At 36.0% G+C, this 15,933-nt stretch overlaps 1 protein-coding gene across 1 annotated transcript; it reads left to right on the top strand.

Annotated features, from left to right (window-relative positions):
• The first annotated feature begins 1,033 nt into the window (after positions 1–1,033).
• LOC106076171 (probable peptidyl-alpha-hydroxyglycine alpha-amidating lyase pgal-1) lies at positions 1,034–14,972 on the top strand. The gene is made up of 11 exons (XM_056030553.1): positions 1,034–1,193; positions 2,217–2,341; positions 3,187–3,314; positions 4,006–4,125; positions 10,183–10,255; positions 10,359–10,498; positions 10,976–11,052; positions 11,264–11,357; positions 12,426–12,547; positions 12,643–12,776; positions 13,957–14,972. The coding sequence occupies exons 2-11, from the start codon at positions 2,219–2,221 to the stop codon at positions 14,095–14,097; spliced, it is 1,152 nt and encodes a 383-aa protein (XP_055886528.1). The 5' UTR covers positions 1,034–1,193; positions 2,217–2,218; the 3' UTR covers positions 14,098–14,972.
• Positions 14,973–15,933: the final 961 nt, after the last annotated feature.

Raw genomic sequence — 15,933 nt, 5'->3', positions numbered from 1 at the left:
CAAACAATGACTGAAATCAAACAATGACTGAAATCAAACCATGACTGAAATAAAAAAATGACTCAAATCAAACAATGACTCAAATCGATTAATGACTGAAATCAAACAATGACTGAAATCAAACAAGGACTGAAATCAAACAATGACTGAAATCAAATAATGATTGAAATCAAACAATGACTGAAATCAAACAAATACTCAAATCAATTAATGACTGAAATCAAACAATGACTGAAATCAAACAATGACTGAAAACAAATAATGACTGAAATCAAACAGTGACTGAAATCAAACAGTGACAGAAATCAAACAATGACTGAAATCAAATAATGACAGAAATCAAACAATGACTGAAATCAAATAAGGACTCAAATCAAACAGTGACTGAAATAAAATAATGATTGAAATCAAACAATGACTCAAATCAAACAATGACTCAAATCAAATAATGACTGAAATCAAACAATGACTGAAATCAAATAAGGACTAAAATCAAACAGTTATTGAAGGGACGCTACTTTGCACTAAACATGTGTGCGTGTGTATGTAATGGGGTCGATGAAGAATGGATTTAATGATTACAGGGGACAAGAAATTTAAATTGAGTAAACAAACACATATACACACACACGAGCGCGAACATAAACACACTGATTTGGAAACCTTTTATTGAAGGCAACAACTAGTTGTCTTAGTTTAGAAAACCATCTTTTAGTTTGTATGTAAAACGTGTCTACACTTCCTCCTTCTCCTAAGTTTCAAGGGAGGAGTAGCCCCCCATCTCCTTCCTAAAATATAGAAACATTCCCTGCAAGACGAATCCTTGAAAACGTGGGCAATACATCGTGTCAGCTAGTTACATTGAGATATATTTCCTGTTGTTGGACAAGGTGACGTCACATATCTCAAGCTTTTCCATCCCCCAATGCCAACACTCGTCACTTACTAAACTCTCCCATGCTCGCTGCGCGATGACCTGTTTTTACGTCATAGGATGAGAACTATCGATCTTCTCGTTTCCTTGGCAACCAGAAAATCGATAGCGCTCTTTGGGGTTGTCCTCCCGCATTATCATATTGGGCCATTGAGAAGTTCCGCCATGTTGTGTAGGCGTGTTGTTTATTTGTAGTTCAAGCTGATCCACTGACCAGTGACATAGTCATCTCTACAGTACAGGTAGATCTTCATAGGAGGTACGTAGTTTTAATTATCATCGATCATGTATACATTTACTAAAAGTTTGAGTCTATTGTACCATTGATATTTCAATATCAAGTTATCTAGTGGGATTACTTTCTTTTCAGAGATATTGTATTGTGACGAGTAATTGCAATATAAATCTTCGCCCACTGTACTGTAAATATAGACTTAAGACTATACGTTTATTCACAAACGTAACTTCAATTGAGAAATTTGGGTAAAATTGTTAAAAACATTTATATATTATCCAGTGGCGTACCTATGGTGGGAGAATTTGAGGAGGTCCTCCAAATGAGTGTTCGATTTTTTTTAAATTAAATATTACGGCATCATCTCATGTCATAAATGTAAAATATCAAAAATGTAGGGGCCCCTAAAGAGGCCAAGCCCCCCCCGGGCCCCCAAATCCCTTGTTACGCCACTGATATTATCTACTAACAGCACCAAGGCTCCACTGATTGCGGTTATTGTGTCACAAAAACATTTATGAAATCCATTAGGTTAATTAAATTGAAGAAAAAAAAATTAAATTAAAAAAAAAATTCAATCGCCATTTTTTTTACACTGTAATATTAACTTAGAAAGTAGGCTACATTCATTGATTAGTCTTCTCATATTATCATTATTGTTATTTTTATATATAGCATTCTCATTAAACCCAGGTCCTCTTTGTGGGGGATGGGATTCCCGTCAGGCTCATAAGTCCTAAGAGATTGCGACCATGCAAACAGATCTCATCATGAGGCTTGGTTAAATCAAAAGAAAAAAAAATTAAATCGAGATTCGAAAGTGAATATCCCAGCTGGAATGGCCTTGCAAAGCAGTTTATATCACGCCGCCTTGTCAATAATTCAAACTTTGGTATCTTTCTGAAAGGTTGAAATAGTCGATTTCATATCAGTGTGTCGTGTTTTTATGTTATGGTGTAATTATAGTAATAAATAGGTAGTAAACATTTTCACTTTTTTTTTTTGGCCTTTCTCGCGTCCAACAACTTGTGTATATATTGTTTATAGTCATGTATCTCTGGCTGCTCTGTGCTGTTGCCTTAGTAACAACCTCGAAAGCCTATCCTTTATTGTATGATGATTGGACAGCACAGGATTTAAAGGATTACTTTCTACAGCGTGCTAACGACCAGGTAAACGTAGAGTACCATCAATCAATCAATCATCAATCAATCAATCAATCAGTCAGTCTGTCTATCTGTCTCTGTTTGTCTGTCTGTCTGTCTGTATCTATCTATCTATCTATCTATCTATCTATCTATCTATCTATCTATCTATCTATCTATCTATTATCTAACTGTTTGACTTTCTGGTGTCTGCCTGTCTGTATGTCTGTATCTATCTATCTATCTATCTATCTATCTATCTATCTATCTATCTATCTATCTATCTATCTATCTATCTATCTATTATCTATCTATTATCTAACTGTTGGACTTTCTGATGTCTGCCTGTCTGTCTGTCTGTCTGTCTGTCTCTATCTATCTATCTATCTATCTATCTATCTATCTATCTATCTATCTATCTATCTATCTATCTATTATCTAACTGTTTGACTTTCTGGTGTCTGCCTGTCTGTCTGTCTGCCTGTCTGTATGTCTGCCTGCCTGTCTGTATGTCTGCCTGTATGTCTGTCTGTCTGTCTGCCCGTTTGTATGTCTGCCTGCCTGTCTGTATGTCTGCCTGTCTGTATGTCTGTCTGTCTGTCTGTATGTCTGTCTGCCTGTCTGTATGTCTGTCTGTTTGTATGTCTGCCTATACTATTTTTCTCATTTCAACGTTCTCCCTCCTTACACCTACACCTATGACAGTAGAAACTATTCTGAAGTTTGTAACACAATGCAACAGGAATACAAATAACATTATTAAACGGCTACTGTTACATAGTAGAGTAATCATCCAGACAAACATGTATAAACTAGAGCTACAAATACTATGTTCAATGTTTATTTCAAGTAACTAACGGCTCTTTGTTTAGTCACGCCCTGTTCTGGACCCAAACTTCAACATTGGGGGAGACGAGCTTGGTCAGGTGTCTGCAGTTGACGTTGACTCTGATGGACATGTCTACGTGTTTCACAGAGCAGACAGACCCTGGACAATGAGGTGAGTACAATCTACAATGTTGTAGAAAGGTAGAACACTGACATAAAAAGACTATCACTACGTATATGATAATGTATATAAAAATATAATATAGAGATTTATAAATTGCAGGATATGGTAATATAATATAGAGATTTATAAAGTGTAGGATATAGTAATACTTTCATGGCACAAATACATCGACTAAATAGACTAATTAAAAAAAGCATCATATATCAGTCCAGCACAGCTAGCTTCTCTTAAAGAACTTTTTTCATAAAAGATGCCTTTCCAAAACTTAAAACCCTGTAAGACAATCTGCACCTATTTAACTACGTTACATCAACTCTGGCTGAAGGCTGGAACAGAAAGATCTAACAAAAACGACTTTATTTCACTCCAGTTAGGGTGAGTCAAGGTCATGCGTCGTCACCAAGAAGTACGCAGGATCCCAATTTATTAAGCGCTGGTTGTGTTTGTATGTGTGTGTGTTTTTAGTAGTTGTTTCTATTTGCATTTACATCATTATTGTAATGCTGATGTCAACAATTGAAGTCAAACTGAATTTCCATTGGTTTGGACCAATACATTTTTTTTTCTCTTATCTATACAATTATTTATGAATACTACAAGATATTCTTTGGCATACTTTATTCGTTCTTTGAATCAACTTCACTGCATGAATTATAAATGTTAGTTCTTCTATTTTTAGTACTTATAAAGCAAACAGTGATATTCTGACTGACGAAGCCAAAACACCAATTGGAAAAGACACAATATTGAAAGTTGATCCGAAATCTGGCCAGAAGATTGAAAGCTTTGGAAAAGATATGTGAGTTATCTAAAGACTAACAGAAATGTTTTTTAGTTTTAATTCCCTACTATTGTTAGCTTACACTTTCGTCATAGTAAAAACTTTGAATCATTTATTGACTTTTGACTTTTCATTATCGAATCGAACTGAATTTTTTCTGCGTGACACATTTTATTAAAATTTCACTTCATCATTGATCAACAATTTCAGTCACATTTTGATGATTAAAATTCTAAACTATTTAGTTATAGTTGACTATATTTCTTCTTACTTACTTACTTACTTAAGTCCTCCCGCGCCGTTCGGCGCATTGGGCGGCAAGTTGTCTCCACAAAGATCTGTCACTGGCAATGTCTGAAGCCTCCTCCCACCTGGTGTCTACTGTTTTGCGGTCCTCCATGAAGATGTGGCGCCAAGTTATACGAGGACGTCCCTGTTTGCGCTTTCCTCGTATTGGCCTCCATATCATCGCAACTCTTGGTACCGGTATGCGTAGTTCATTTAGTCGGAGAACATGCCCCGAAAACCTCATGCGACGCTCTGTCACAACCTCACTAAGTGTTCGACTCCCAGTTCGGCATAGGATTTCTTTGTTTGAGACCCGATCTGTGTGACTGACTCCCAAAATCCGTCTCAACCATTTTTGTTGAGTCACATTTAGTCTTTTCTCAATTTCGATAGACGACTTCCATGTCTCACATGCATATGTTGCTGTTGAGATGACGATTGTGTTGAAAAGGTGTAATTTTGTCTCAAGTTCAATGGCTTGGCTTGTCCAAATAGGCTGCAGCCTTTTGGAAAATGCTCCCCGCCTTTCCTGTTCGGCACGCTACATCATGGTAGACATCCCCATTGTAACATAATAGTATTATATGTACATTTGCACACTAACGCGTCAGTGCAACACCGCTTGTGTTTACGTAATAAACGGAGTTCCTAATATGTCTTCCCTCTTAAACACTAGTTTGTTATTTGTGTAATACAAATATTCTACATGGTGTCAGAATAAAACTTGAAAAGCTGTCCAGACAAAGGTTTTTATTAATCTAATAATGGCTTCTTTTTATTTTGAGCAACCAATCTTGAATTGGAATGCTAAAGATCTGTATCAAGAGTTTATAAGTTTTCAACAGCAGGTGAGCTTTTGTTTCAAAGGACCGTTAGCTGGTGCCGATAGTAAACAAAAAGCCGGATGGCTGGGAATGTGGATAGGTCAGCAAGGCCGTGAGGTTTACAAAACTCTAAATATTACTGATAGTGAAGAGGGAGATCCGCAATTGCTATTAAAGAAAATAGAAGACTACATAAGGCCAAGACAAAATAAGAGAGTGTCTAGATTTAGAGCACATCAGAGAAAGCAGGAAGAAGGAGAAAGTTTTGATAACTTTGTTAAAGACCTAAAGCTTCTCATTATGGACTGTGAGTATGACAACCCAGACGATATGCTTATTGATTTGATCATTAGTGAAGTCATACACGAAAAGGTACAATTAAGACTTCTTGATCAGGGACAGAAGTTGACTCTAAGCAAGGCTATAGAAATTGGACAACAATATGAGATGTCGCAAAGCCAAGTGAAAATGTTTAGGGGCCAAGAAGTTCTAACAATCAAGAGAGGGTCACACAATGTACTCAAGCAGAAGTCTAAAGACAACTCAGAAAGGTTATGTAGTAAATGCGGCAAGAACCATGAAAAGGGAAAATGTCCAGCAATAGGAACCACATGCAATTTCTGCAAAAAGAAAAACCACTGGTTTCAAATGTGCAGAAAAAGACGCAACGTCAATCTAGTAGAAGATGACAGTCACAGTGATGAAAATATTATACCTGTTAGCACTGCAAGTAGCCAGTATAGAAAGGGTAATATTGAGAACATCAATGTCGTCGAAGACAAGTGGACTGTAAAACTAGTCGTGCATGGCAAGACATTAATTTTTCGTATCGACACTGGTGCAAGATGTAACATTCTTGTCAAGTCAGAGTTTGAAAAGCTCAAAGACAAAGTAAAACTTGCTTATTCTGCAAAGTCGCTCAAGTCTTACTCTAATCATGTTATTAAGACTTTAGGAGCAGTGGTGCTACCTTTGAAAAATAATATCCAAGAGGTGAAAGCAAGGTTTGAGGTAGTAGACATTAGCCAAGAGAACATTTTGAGTGGTGACACAGCAGAATGTTTAGGACTACTACAACGGATAGACAGCATAGAATCCAAGGCAAAAGACGAGTTACAAAGAGAATTTCCTGAAATGCTGAAAACAACTGGAACACTGCCAGGAGAATACAAGATTCAGTTACAGGAAAATGCTAAAGGAGTTATTCATCCACCACGTCGCTTAGCAGCATCTCTACGCAATAAAGTTGAAGAAAAACTTATAGAAATGCAAGCTGATGGATTTATTACTGCCGTACATGAACCTACTGAATGGGTTAGCCCCATGGTTGTTTCGTTCAGGAATGACAAAGTTAGAATATGTATTGATCCAAAAGATCTCAATAAAGCAATCAGAAGGGAACATCACCCGATGAAAACTATTGAAGATGTGATCACTAATATTCCAGATTCGAAGATATTCTCAGTTCTCGATGCCAAGTCAGGGTTTATGCAAATAAAGCTTGAAAGAGAATCTTCATTTCTCACAACTTTCAACACACCTCTGGGAAGATATAGATGGTTACGATTACCTTATGGTATTAAATCAGCGCCAGAAATTTACCAAAGAATTATGGATGAAATGCTTCAAGGAATTGAAGGAGCATATGTCATCATAGACGACATTCTAGTAGCTGGTAGAGATGTTGAGCATCATGATCACATTTTGAAACAAGTCATGCAAAGAGCAACGAAGTACAATCTAAAGCTGAACTATGACAAGTGCAAGATAAGGCAAAACAGAGTACCTTATATCGGCCATATCTTGTCAGAGAAAGGTTTAGAACCAGATTCAGCAAAGATAAAGGCAATTATTGACATGCCAGCTCCTCAAGACAAAGATGGAATCAGAAGATTTCTAGGTTTAATTCAGTACCTAGCAAATTTATTCCTAATCTAAGTCAAGCAGAAGCTCCAATACGAAAGCTTCTAAAAGATGATGTAGAATTTCAATGGAATCATGAACAAAACAAGAGTTTCAAAGAATTGAAACATCTTTGTACAAACCCTCCAGTTTTAGCATATTATGATGTCAACAAGAACGTAGAGATAGAATGTGATGCAAGTAAAGATGGACTTCGAGCAGTATTACTTCAGGATGGTCGTATAATTGCATACGCATCAAGAGCTCTCACAGATACAGAAACAAGATATGCTCAAATTGAGAAGGAAATGCTCTCAATTGTGTATAGTACAAGCAAATTTCACTGCTACATATTTGGTAAAGAAGTAACAGTTTATAATGATCACAAATCTCTGGAGCAAATCTTCAAGAAATCTCTATTGTCAGCACGAATGAGAATACAGAAGATGCTAATAAGACTGCAGTGGTATGATCTGAAAGTCTGTTATAGAAAAGGCAAGGAAATGTTTATCTCCGATACATGAAAAGGCAAGGAAATGTTTATCTCCGATACACTTTCTCGTGCACATCTACCAAATACTGATACACAGACATGTGAATTTACAGATGATTCAGTGCATATGATCTCTGTAAGTGATTCGAAATACAGTGAAATTAAAGACTGTACAAGCAAGGAACTTTCAATGCTTCTGGAAGTAATTATGACTGGTTGGCCAGACACAAGAAGCGAGACTCCAATTGAAGTCAGGCCATATTGGGATTCAAGAGACCAGTTATCAACTTCGGATGGTATTATATACAAAGGTCTGAGAATAGTCATGCCACCAAGCTTACGTAAATACATGCTAAATCTGATTCACAAGTCTCACTTAGGAATAGTCAAGTGTAAGCAGCGAGCCAGAGAAGTCATGTATTGGCCAGGCATGAATGCAGACATTGAAGTGACAGTTAGGGATTGTAGCAGGTGTGCTGAACATCAGAATCAAAATGTGTCAGAACCGCTAATGCCTACCAAGACACCAGACCTTCCATACAGCATGGTTGGGTGTGATCTGTTTAACTTTGAGGGGAAAAAGTATGTGCTTCTAGTTGACTACTTCTCAAAGTTTATTGATGTCAAAGAACTGTCACAGGGAACTACATCAGACATCATCGAAGCAATGAAGAGTATATTCGCATGCCATGGAATACCTAGAAGGTTAAGGTCAGATAGCGGGCCACAGTTGGCTTCAAGGGAATTCCTGAACTTCTGTAAATCATACGGAATAGAGCATGAAATGTCGAGTCCTCATTTTCAGAGTTCTAATGGTGAGGCTGAAAGAGCTATTCAAACAGTGAAGAAACTTTGGAAGAAAAGCGAAGACAAATTTCTGTCGCTATTAGACTACAGAACTACTCCACTGAGTAATATTAATTTGTCGCCAGCACAATTACTCATGGGACGCCGACCCAGAAATTTGTTACCTTCTAGCGAGGAAATACTCACACCTAAGACACCAGATCTCAAGATGGTGAAGAAACACTTTGACTCCGAGAAACAGTCTCAGAAACATTATTTTGATAAGAGGAAAGGAGTTAAGAGTCATAATCCACTACAAGACGGAACGACAGTCAGAATGCAACTTAATTCTAAATGGAAACCAGGAACAGTAGTTTCGAAGCATTCTAAGCCTAGATCATATAATGTCAAAAGTGGAAATAAGGTCTACAGAAGAAACAGAAAACACATCAGAAAGTCTTCTGAGAAAGCAAACAGATTTGACAATAATTATGACTTTCCAGATGACATCTCAGAACAACCAGAACCACTAGATCTAGAGAGTCCAAGATTACAAACTACACTAGATTTTGAGCCGCCACTACACACTGCTTCTTCTAACACCTCTAGACCAAATGAACCTTATGTGACACGCTCAGGCAGAATAGTTAACAACCCCAAGAGACTTGATTTATGATGAACTAGTTTGACTAGTTTGTTAGTTATTCTGATAAATAGATTTTCTAAATTAAAGAAGAGAGATGTAACATAATAGTATTATATGTACATTTGCACACTAGCGCGTCAGTGCAACACCGCTTGTGTTTACGTAATAAACGGAGTTCCTAATATGTCTTCCCTCTTAAACACTAGTTTGTTATTTGTGTAATACAAATATTCTACACCCATCATTTGTTATAATGCTGCCAAAGTATGTGAACTTGTCCAACTCTTCAAGCTTTGACTCGCCAAGTCTGACGGGGGCATCCTTTGCATTATATCCCACTCGCAATATTTTAGTCTTATCCAAGTTTATGAGGAGGCTAATTTTGGGTGCCTCTCTATCTAGGCTCTCCGTCATTTCTTGTATGCTTTTATTTGTAGCCCGAGTAGCAACGTCGTCGGCAAAGTCCAAGTCCGCCATTCGGTTTTGTTCACACCATGGAATACCAAAGGTAGTCTGGTTCATTGCTCTCCTCATTATGTAGTCGATGGCTAGGAGGAAACGGAAGGGAGATAAGATGCACCCCTGTCTCACACCTGTGCTAAAAAAACTCGGTTGTTCCTTCTTCTGTTTTAAACTAGATTGACTGTATAGATGTCGTTGGATCTGGACGAATTTTTCTGGGATGCCGTATTCTCTAACTATTTTCTATAGTGATTCTCGGTGGACACTATCAAACGCTTTCTTAATGTCTACGAAACTGATCTTTAGCCGTTGTCGGTACTCGAGACTTTGTTCTATGATATTTCGTAGATCGAAGATCTGCTCTGCACATGATCTGCCTCTTCGGAAACCTGCTTGTTCTTCTCTGAGCCTCTCATCTACAGACTGTTGAAGCCATCTCAACAAAACAGTGCTGAAAACTTTGCCCGGGACAGAGAGGAGAGTAATGCCCCTCCAGTTGTTGCAGTCTGCCAAGTTGCCCTTTTTTCTTCACAATGGACTTGACGTTCACATATCTAATTGTTCAGATCATCTTTCTGTAGTGAAATCTTTTTGACTATATGAAAGAAAACTTGTTGGCTTTGAGCTGGCAATTTGTAGAAATTTTGATCCATTTTTATTTTTGATTCATCCAGTTTCAACGTACCTCATGGTCTAACAATCGATCACAAAGACAATATCTGGGTCACAGACGTCGGCAGACATCAGGTAAATATTAGATGTAGGAATACTAATATTTTTTTAAATCTATTAATTGCAATTATATTTTTGACAACTCTCTGTTTTTGTGTGTGTGTGTGTATTTTGAAAGGTGTTAAGAATTCCTAAGGGAGCCACCAAGCCTGACTTGGAACTGGGCGAGAAATTTGTGTCTGGAGACGATGACAAACACTTCTGTAAGCCGACAGATGTCGCTGTGGCCAGCAACGGTGATTTTTTTGTTGCTGACGGGTGAATGCCAACTTTTCTTTAGAATTAACCAATAGAATTCATATTTGTCACACAAATGTCAATGTTAGCCAATAATTAGATTTACTTACTCTTGCTATGTCACTTCTGATTAACCAAAGATTTTCTCCTACTTTGAGCATGTTACATTTTCTTGAACCAATCCTACAAGTAATGTTAGATTTTGTGTTTTGTTTTTCTTAATCCTAATACAATTTTAAAATCTTTTTGGTTTTGATTACATAACACTAAAAGTTAACGCTTTATTATAAAGTATCATTGTAAAATTAAAAAAAAAAACACCAGAACTTTATTAACAACAGAAAAGTTAAACATAAATCCGGAATAGTTCTCATTAATTTATCTGTTGCAATGTGATTGTAATGTTAGCCTATGTCATATATGTGTCTATATATGCGAGCATGAGTCTGTGTCTATATGTGTGTGTCTTATTTCACAAAGTGTTCTAACATTCTCCAGTTATTGTAACAATCGAGTTCTCAAGTTCTCCAGCACAGGAAAACTTCTTTCCCAGTGGGGCGCTCAAGAAGGAAATAGTAAGCAATTAGAAGTTGTAGTCTTAGTCAACTTTGAATCTGTTTTCTTGAAATACCAGTATAAGTACAAAACGCATTTTTTTTTTAAAGTTGGTTAAGAAAATGATTTTTTCTAGTTCAATTTGATTAGTTATAAATGTATGCATGTAAATGTAGCCTATATGTAACATGTAGCCTAAATGTAACATTGGATTAAAAATAATATTTCCAGATGGCATGACTCCATATACATTGAACATACCTCACAGTCTGACACTTATAGAGGAGTTGGACCTGATCTGTGTAGCAGACAGAGAAAATAGCAGGTTAGAGAACAGCTCAAATGAGGCGCTGAAGATAATTGAAACACACCTCACTTTTCACAAATATTAGACAAGAACACTGTCATCGTTTTCAAAATTTAACGATAGCAATTATGGAGTTCCAAACAGGCTTACAGTAGCCTACTTATATAGACACAATATTTACGTTTGCTTACATATTAAAGAAGACACACTTATAAACCTTACAAGATGATATAATGATCATAAATACTATTAAAAAGCTGCTGACTATAATTGCAAGAGATCAAGCAGCAGGGGGGGGGGGAATAAAAATGTGCTGCAGTTGAAGGAGAGAAAACGACAAAGTATCATTCCAGAGTCTTTGATAGCCTACATTAAGTGGCTTTGTATCATTCCAGAGTCTTTGATAGCTTACATTAAGTGACTTTGTATCATTCCAGAGTCTTTGATAGCCTACATTAAGTGACTTTGTATCATTCCAGAGTCTTTGATAGCCTACATTAAGTGGCTTTGTATCATTCCAGAGTCTTTGATAGCCTACATTAAGTGGCTTTGTATCATTCCAGAGTCTTTGATAGCCTACATTAAGTGACTTTGTATCATTCCAGAGTCTTTGATAGCCTACATTAAGTGACTTTGTATCATTCCAGAACCTTTGATAGCCTACATTAAGTGACTTTGTATCATTCCAGATTCTTTGATAGCCTATATTCAGTGACTTTGTATCATTCCATACAGATTCTTTGATAGCCTACATTAAGTGACTTTATATCATTCCAGACAGATTCTTTGATAGCCTATATTAAGTGACTTTGTATCATTCCAGACAGATTCTTTGATAGACTACATTAAGTGACTTTGTATCATTCCATACAGATTCTTTGATAGCCTACATTAAGTGACTTTGTATCTTTCCAGCCAAATTTTATGATAGTCTACATTGAGTGTCTAAGTATCTTTTTAATCTATCTGGTTCCATTTGTAGCCACACTATTACGGTTGTCCCTGTTTCTTGACTCTATTTATTAATCATGTATAGATCTCATTCAGTTAGTTTCATTGGTTTCCAACAATTTTTTTCGTGTCTAGAGCGTTATGCTACAACGCCGGCCTTCATTCAGCACAGACACCATCCCAGGCACAGTTCAACAGAACTCTGATACCACAGTCTGAGATTGGCCGAGTGTTTGCTATAGCTTACAACAAGGCTGGTAGGTTCACTAATTAGAATTTTTTTTTTAAATTAAGCAATTTTTTTAAATAACATCATCAGTCTCTTAAACATAATAATTACTTCCCCTGACAGCTCAGGAAGTTGTCGCTGCTGGAGTTGTTTCTGAGGCCCCCATTATTGAGAACGACTCAATTCTGTACCCACCTCGGGCCTTCACCTATGATCTCGAGGGTCGCCTTGTCACTTCTTGGGCGTTTATCACACAGGTAATTAGGAATCTAGGAAGTTTGAGAACTGTAAATTTAGGCAACGGTACTTTAGGCAACGGCAATATAGGCACCCGGTACTTTAGACAACGGCAATTTAACACCCGGTAATTTAGACACCTTTAAATTGGAAACTTTTTGATTAGGCGGAAAATAAGGGACTCTTCAATAGCGACCTTAATTTTGAAGATAATATTTTTTTTAAAAACATATACTTTATCCTTAGGCTATAGGCTATTGGTGACGTTATCTAAAATACCAACTATAACGAGTTCTACCTGCATTTTCATGATACAAAAGAAAAGTTGACAAAAAGAACAAAATCGCTTCACCTCCACTACCTACCCTAAAGGATAATTAAGTAATCCTTAGAATTTTCCTAGCTGATCCAGTACTCTAACGGCACTAGGGAAGAAGGAGCACTTGTATGACTTTGTCCCAGCATATGGAATACGAAATGTGCTTTTATTTTTAACATGTCAACACGGTTAAAAAGAAGGAAACTATATATTAAATTAGAATTTTTTTTAAATACAAAGATTACCATAAACAGTATTCCAATATTGAAGGGATATAATCAAAGTCTCCAATATCATAAATCTAAAGATACGAAGAAGTTTAGCCGGTTACTTCCCTAGTTTTATGGTTTTCTTGAATCTTTTATCTTTTCACTAACTTCATTTGATAAAAGTAAAGTATATTTTGAGTCAAAATGAAATTGTGATCACGTTGTGATAAATCGAGAGAGAGAGAGAGAGAGAGAAAGAGAGAGAGAGAGAGAGAGAGAGAGAAAGAGAGAGAGAGAGAGAGAAACAGACAAATAGAATGAGATGGAGAGAAAAAGAAAGAAAATATTTCGTCAACACGAACTTACAATTTGATATTTGGCTGTACATTACTTCTTAAAAAATATAGAAGAAAATATACAGGTACGTATCTTGCCGATACAAATCATTTACTAAGAAAAACTTGTCAAATGACCTTACTACAAGCCTACAGGCTACATGAGCTTTCTAGTGTTACAGATAAAATTTTTGAAATGAAGTAAATGTTTGTATTTCATATCAAAAAGTATGTACACAATTGAAAAGATTTAATTTAAATCCATCCATTTCAACCGACTAATGTAAACAACAAAAATAATTCTTTGATTTCAAGAGATACTGTTTCGATTGTCCAGGAGATGGCTGAACTTGGACCCTCCTTGATCCACGACTTGTGTGTCTCTAAAAACGGACAAGACTTTTACCTGGCAGATCTTGACCAGCAGCGAGTGTACAAATATACAACCAACTGGGAAGCTGTCCTGGGAGGGGCCTAATGTCTTGATTGGCAGGTCGATGTGAGCATTCCATCAACCGCTAGCACCAACTTGACTAAATGTTACCATGCTTGGTTACAAACATAGATTCTTAACATGAACTTTGCACAAAGTGACAAACAATATGAATATCAAGTAGCGAAGATTTTGTAATTCAAAAAAGTAAATGGCTAACCCAGAGTTGTCCATTTTGTTTAATTTAAAATTGTGTTACATCAACTTGGAACTTATATTGTAGACCTATAAGTCAGAATTGAATTATTGTTAAAAGACCAATACATTAAATATATAACTATTACAACGGATATAGGAATATTACTATTGTTACTACCAACACTAGCTGGAACTATAAGTTGAACTAGTCGACACAAACTATGAGTTGACTTTCTTTAGCTCAAGCTGCAACAGGCCAAACCTATTTATTTTGGTATAACGCTGATCTATGACATGTAGTGTATTGTTGATTTAGACAAAAAAATTATATTCTAAATCTAAAATTTTCTATAAGCCTACAGCGGACACTTTTAGAGTTTATATTGGTGTAGCATGTATGTAGTTATGGTGTTAGCAAACTGAGCTACACTTATAAAATAATTTGAACAAAAGTCTTAGTCACTACATTGGTGCAGTGTTAGGTCAGATGTTGTTGACAAAATATTGAATGTTGTTTTGTTAGTCATGTGATCATGTTAATATCATATGTTATTGTTGTTGTTTTTCCCCCCAGCAATCCAAATATCATATGTTTTGATTTGTTTCGCCCCATAAAGCCACATCAAGAATGTTAATTTACCTTTTATTTCAAAAGAAGTTAGTGATATTTTTGTTTGTGATATTTTATTAAAAGTAAATTAAAATTCATTCTTTTGATCGTTCGACGTTTTCATTGATTTACATTTCTTGGTCTAGACTGTAACGTTCAACTCATTTGACTTTCTCAAGTTTCTTTTTTTTCTTTCATTCTTTGTTTTGTCTTTCTCCTTCCGTTTTCCTTTTCCCTATTTCATTCTTTGTTTTGTCTTTCTCCTTCCGTTTTCCTTTTCCCTATTTCATTCTTTGTTTTGTCTTTCTCCTTCCGTTTTCCTTTTCCCTATTTCATTCTTTCTTTTCCTATCTCTCTTTTTTTTTTCTCTTTTTCAATCTCATTCTTTCTCTCTTTTATTTTCATGTTTTCCTTTTCTTATTCTCTCCTTCTTTCTGTAACGGACAAACTTCTGTTCTAGAATCAAAGAAACAGTCGAGTTGAAGTGAATGTAACAGGTCAGAATGTTCCTGTTGATGGTTTGTTCGACAATGTGAGAGGTTTCATAATTGTACAGATTACGCAACTTTCAAACAGAGCAGTATAGGTTCAAATCTGTAACATTTTTGCAAACCTATCAGTACAGAGTTGTTTGGGTGTTTTTTTGTTTGTTTTATTTTTTTGTAATCATAACAATAATTGTCAATTACCCATTTATTTAAAAATCAACTTTGGCACAGAACTGTATCATTTGTCCAAAAAATTAATTTTGTAATAATAATAATAATCTTTATTATCCGTAAGGAAATTTGTCTTACAATTTGTGCATTACACCAAACAAAAAACATTATAGTAATAAATCTATGACTAATTCAACGCCTTTATTTCTGTCCGATTCAAACAAAAAGTAGAGCTTCCAATTGAAAAAAAACGAGAGTATGTCTTTCTCGAGGTTTGAATGAGAAGTAACTATGATATTAGAGGCATAGTAAAAAGACCTATTACTCGCGATTATAGTATTATAGTATAAGTCATTGTTTTGGACCTTATCTTATGTTATAAAATACAGACTTTACTTTTAAAAAAAGATGATT

This window comes from Biomphalaria glabrata, chromosome 1, assembly GCF_947242115.1.
Source record: "Biomphalaria glabrata chromosome 1, xgBioGlab47.1, whole genome shotgun sequence".
Classification (NCBI taxonomy): Eukaryota; Metazoa; Mollusca; class Gastropoda; family Planorbidae; genus Biomphalaria; species Biomphalaria glabrata.
Note: the sequence above shows the minus strand (reverse complement) of the source record. Positions and strands in the feature narration are given on the sequence as shown.

What these genes read in the sequence shown, in the direction of transcription:
- LOC106076171 (XM_056030553.1), top strand. Translation starts at nt 2,219, where the DNA reads ATGTATCTCTGGCTGCTCTGTGCTGTTGCCTTAGTAACAACCTCGAAA. An exon ending in GATTTTTTTGTTGCTGACGG is followed by an intron (nt 10,499 to 10,975) that starts GTGAATGCCAAC and finishes AACATTCTCCAG; the next exon opens with TTATTGTAACAATCGAGTTC. An exon ending in GCAGACAGAGAAAATAGCAG is followed by an intron (nt 11,358 to 12,425) that starts GTTAGAGAACAG and finishes TTTCGTGTCTAG; the next exon opens with AGCGTTATGCTACAACGCCG.